General features: G+C 40.2%; 1 protein-coding gene across 1 annotated transcript; it reads left to right on the forward strand.

Annotated features, from left to right (window-relative positions):
* The first annotated feature begins 1953 nt into the window (after nt 1-1953).
* On the forward strand, nt 1954-3648 carry LOC128743303 (ruvB-like helicase 1). Its single transcript, XM_053839860.1, has 2 exons — nt 1954-2324; nt 2381-3648. The coding sequence occupies exons 1-2, from the start codon at nt 2184-2186 to the stop codon at nt 3608-3610; spliced, it is 1371 nt and encodes a 456-aa protein (XP_053695835.1). The 5' UTR covers nt 1954-2183; the 3' UTR covers nt 3611-3648.
* The last annotated feature ends 1349 nt before the right edge of the window (nt 3649-4997 follow it).

Consider the following 4997-nt stretch of genomic DNA (forward strand, 5'->3'; position numbering starts at 1 on the left):
ATACGCTTGCTAAGTGGACGTCATCGAGTCGAGCCGTCAGTGTCGTCATCTGCTGGACGGACCTTATCCAGCTGTGAATACCCATACCCACCACGAGTACCCACGAAACCGCAAGTAAAACCAAGAAGCCATAACTAACCCACCATGTACAATTTGTAATAAAACTTAGCATGTAGGAGAATGTACAAGGTACCTTTAAATTCAAGTACAGTTCACACATCCAAAGATTTTCACCACTTCTATTAGTCGAAAACCGGACTCATAAAGCTAGTCGCCAGGCCTCGGTCTGATCTGGTTTTGGTTCAGTTATCAGTTTCACTGTCGCTTTTGAGTTGTTCTTCGTTGTGCGATTCCACTTTGCGACATTTTTCTTGGACAGTCATCAGTGAGTGAATCGGGTTTAACCTCCTCATTCAAGGTAGGCTGCAGGTTTGGTGAAGGGAGGTTTCAGCTAATATCGTTTAAATCTTCTGCCGCTTCCTTTACCCCATATATCCGCTGACTAGTTAAAGGCTAATAATTTCACCCAAAACTGAGTAGTACTTACACAAATTACGAGTAAATTTAACTCAGTTATGAGGTCGACCTAAACTACTCAGAATTTAGAAATTGCCATTACTCAAATTTTTGGGCTGTTCCACTTTTTGTCATAGTGAGTCGGTTTTTACTCATTTTTGAGTTGAAAGTCACTCATTTCTGAGTTAATCTTATTCATTCGCGGGTTAAATTTTTTAAGCGTGTAAGATAGGGATAGCACCCCGCTGCTGTCAAAATTAACATTTTGGTACCTATTCGCGTTGACGGCATTAAACGATCTCTTGCACACTCATAGAAATGCCCGTATGTACGTGTGGGTGAAAATCTACCAAAATGTTTCGATCTCTTCCCAGGTAACCAATAAGCATTAAAATAAGCAGTAAATCAACCGTTTATTAGCATCCCTGGCGTTTTATACTGCAGGTTGTTGTTTATCAGCTTTTTGATTGCATAACTGTTGTAAATTGGCATCCACAATTCTATTTAAATTCTTCTTGTTGGTAACTAGCTGCAAATAAGCATTGTCAGCACTATAAGAGGGCTAGCAGTAAAGTAGCCGCATATTTTGCCAAAATAGCATTTAAGTAGCATTTAAGGCAACTTAAATGCTTATTGGCTTGCTTTTAAATTGCATTGGAAATGCTTATTGGTTACCTGGGTTGCGCTCTTTAAGAAATCCCTATTCCGCTTCACCCCTACAGTAAACTTTTGAAGGTGGCAGCAGCTTACGTTCGTCAACGCGAATGCGTGGGACATCGAAAATGTAGAGTAACTATATACCCTATTGGCCTTGCCAGCGTTGAAAGAGATTTCGTAGGCTGCTCGCACTTACAGGAAATCTCGTGCCGAACTGTCAACGCGTGAGTGTTGACAAAAGCAAAAATACTTCCCTTTCTTTTTTTCTTACGCAAAACCCTGAACAATATCAGCAACGCTGGCAAGGCCAATATACAGAGTGGCGACAAGTCATCCCAAATGTATGCAATGCGGCTTTTCCAAGGTTTTTCTTTCTCTTTCCTGCATACGCGTTGGACAGGTCGTCTGCTCGATTGGAATGACACTGACAGATAATTATCATTCCAATTTTGACATTGTCGCCACTCTGTATATAGTCACTCTACGAAAATGTATTATGAATTTGACAGCCACTTCAACCCGTTTTTTAGAAAATATGGCATCTCTGTGCTGGAGTGAGAGGGGAGCAAAGAGTGGATGAGAGGATACGGGCATAAGGTTTTGCAAGGTGAAGTCACGAATGAACGCAATTCATCCATTTGACATCCACTCGTGGTTTGTTTACTATTTGTTAGGCAAACACAATATGCATAAACTACAGTTAAACGTTTTAAAAGCGTATTGTCCAGCAATGTCGCCCTCTAAACTACTCGGAATGGCAGTTTTTGTGCTTTTCTACCCTGCCGCAGACGCCTTTAACAATATTCACTTTAATCATTTTTTAACCCGCATTCTAAGTCGATGTAAACAAACCACTGATAGACGTCAAAAAAGCGAGGTTATGCTCGCCCGTGCAAAACCTTATTGATTGATTCTTGGTTGCGTTGCGGAGTTGCGGTAACGAATTTGTTATTTTAATTCTGGTATTGAACAACTTGTTTGTACTCAGGTTTGGATCATTAATAATAAAAATGAAAATTGAAGAAGTTAAAAGTACTGTGAAAACTCAGCGGGTCGCTGCTCACAGTCATGTAAAAGGACTGGGATTAGATGAAAATGGTATACCAATTCAAATGGCCGCAGGTTTGGTCGGTCAAAAGAATGCCCGAGAAGTATGTTAAACTGAGCTTTAAATATTTGATCTTACTAATTGTAAACGTATTTCTAGGCAGCAGGTGTCGTGGTGGACTTGATTAAAACGAAAAAAATGTCTGGAAGGGCACTGTTGCTAGCGGGTCCGCCTGGAACCGGCAAAACAGCCATTGCACTAGCTATAGCTCAGGAATTGGGTAATAAAGTTCCATTTTGTCCCATGGTTGGTTCCGAAGTTTTTAGCAGCGAAATAAAAAAAACAGAAGTGCTAATGGAAAATTTTCGCCGATCTATTGGATTAAGAATTCGTGAAACTAAAGAAGTGTATGAAGGAGAAGTTACTGAGTTGACCCCTGTTGAAACAGAAAATCCTATGGGAGGTTATGGTAAAACAATAAGTAATGTAGTTATTGGATTGAAAACTGCAAAAGGAACCAAACAGCTAAAGCTAGATCCAAGTATATATGAATCATTACAAAAGGAAAAAGTTGATGTTGGTGATGTGATTTATATTGAAGCCAATAGCGGCGCAGTAAAAAGACAAGGACGAAGCGACACGTTTGCTACTGAATTTGATTTGGAAACGGAGGAATATGTTCCCCTTCCTAAAGGAGAAGTTCATAAGAAGAAAGAAGTTATTCAGGATGTTACTCTTCATGATTTAGATGTGGCAAATGCTCGTCCACAAGGTGGTCAAGATGTATTGTCTATGGTTGGGCAAATTATGAAACCGAAGAAAACAGAAATCACAGATAAATTGCGCATGGAGATTAACAAAGTTGTCAATAAGTATATTGATCAGGGTATCGCAGAACTCGTACCTGGAGTTTTGTTTATCGATGAAGTTCATATGCTTGATTTGGAATGTTTTACATATCTTCACAAATCTCTCGAATCCGCTATTGCCCCAATTGTGATTTTTGCTACTAATCGTGGCCGATGCGCTATTCGTGGTACCGATAATATTGTTTCTCCACATGGTGTCCCTTTGGACTTGTTAGATAGATTACTTATTGTACGCACTGCTCCATACAACCTTTCGGAAATAGAACAAATTCTTAGATTACGAGCGCAAACGGAAGGTCTAAGCATTGAAGACGCAGGCATTCAGGCACTCAGTGAAATTGGTGCTAACACCACTTTGCGTTATGCTGTTCAGCTGATGACGCCAGCTCATCAGACGTGTAAAGTTAACGGACGCTCACAAATAACCAAGGATGACATTATGGACGTTAATTCACTGTTTTTGGATGCAAAACGATCAGCAAAATATTTGCAGGAGGAAAATGCCAAGTATATGATGTGAATTTTATACAATAAATGCAACAAATAATAATGTAACAATAAACGTAACCAAAAAAAATTTCCCTATTCGATTCGCTTCGTACTCGCGAGTTGCGAGTTGCGTAGTTGCTAATATTTGTTTGGTCTTTGTGTGAGAGTAGGAAGTATTTTCATTGGCGAAACTGGCGTTCATTTCTACGGGGGGCTAAAGTCCCCGCCATTTTTTTCAACCATTTTATTTGTTTACTAATCAGTAAATGAACAGCGGTCACATTTACTTCTGAATGTGGGTATTTGTCAAAATACAGACATGATTTCAAGTGGGACTCGGGGTAAATTAAATTTACCAAATGTGATTGTTGCGTTGTTCAGAGATAGCAGCTGTTAGATGAAACTGAGCATGAGTAGTGAGCCAACAGTGCTTTTATTCCGTTTAAGGATAAAGCCAGTGCGGGGATCTCTGACAACTAATACAATGGGTCTGGGGCTCATTCTTAGGCCCTATTGTCACAGTCACCTCACCTTAATTTTTCAGGTGAGGTGACAATTTGCGATTCTCACAGTCACAGGTGACCCTGCTCACCTGGGTGACTGTACAAATCAAACGGTGAGATAAGGTGACTGTGAGAATAGGGCGCGTGAGAGAAGTAAGGTGAGGTGACTGTGAGAATAGGGCCCCCTTTCTATCCCAAATATCTCCTAAGGCCCCGTACAAAGTAAACGCGACACGACCTCGCTCTCATGTTGCTAAATGCACAGTCCCGCTTACGAAAAAGTCGGATGCCTGGCAGAAATCGAACAGAACCAATATGACGCCGGCTGAATTTGACATTCAGAACCGGTTCATCTTCTTCGTTTTTCGCTCTACTCTCTTTATGTCAGAACAAGTGACAAGAGATGACACGCGCTGCTCGTTGCAGTTTCCGATTCTAGGTAAAGCGGGGTACGCTGCTGAAAAGTAATGGGTAAAAAGATAGGACAAGAAATGCTCAAGAAATCGATTTCTTTTACGATTTCTTAAGCAGTACGCACTTCATAAGAAATATTATTACACGTTCAGATGGCGCAGTTTTACATGCAGGTGAATTAAAACGTCACTTTTCCGTACGGAATAATATCCGGCGCAATTATTACCACAAGAAAAAATGACAGGTGGTTGCTTGCATTGGAGTTGTCAAAATTTCAACGGTAAATAGCAAGATTTTTTCTTGAGCTGTTTTCTTTTCAGCAGCGTACCCCGCTTAAGGAAATTACAAATTCATATCTGCAAACTTCAGTTTTTGTTCGTATAGCCACACTAAACAAATTAAACAATCTGCATCTATAACTAATCACAAAAATGTTTGTTTTGTTTAGTGTGATACATTTATAGCCAGACCTTTTTTCAGAAAATTGTTTCCAGTGCCGGT

The sequence above is a fragment of the Sabethes cyaneus genome, chromosome 1, assembly GCF_943734655.1.
Source record: "Sabethes cyaneus chromosome 1, idSabCyanKW18_F2, whole genome shotgun sequence".
In the NCBI taxonomy this organism is placed as follows: Eukaryota; Metazoa; Arthropoda; class Insecta; order Diptera; family Culicidae; genus Sabethes; species Sabethes cyaneus.

What these genes read in the sequence shown, in the direction of transcription:
- LOC128743303 (XM_053839860.1), top strand. Translation starts at nt 2,184, where the DNA reads ATGAAAATTGAAGAAGTTAAAAGTACTGTGAAAACTCAGCGGGTCGCT. An exon ending in GTCAAAAGAATGCCCGAGAA is followed by an intron (nt 2,325 to 2,380) that starts GTATGTTAAACT and finishes ACGTATTTCTAG; the next exon opens with GCAGCAGGTGTCGTGGTGGA.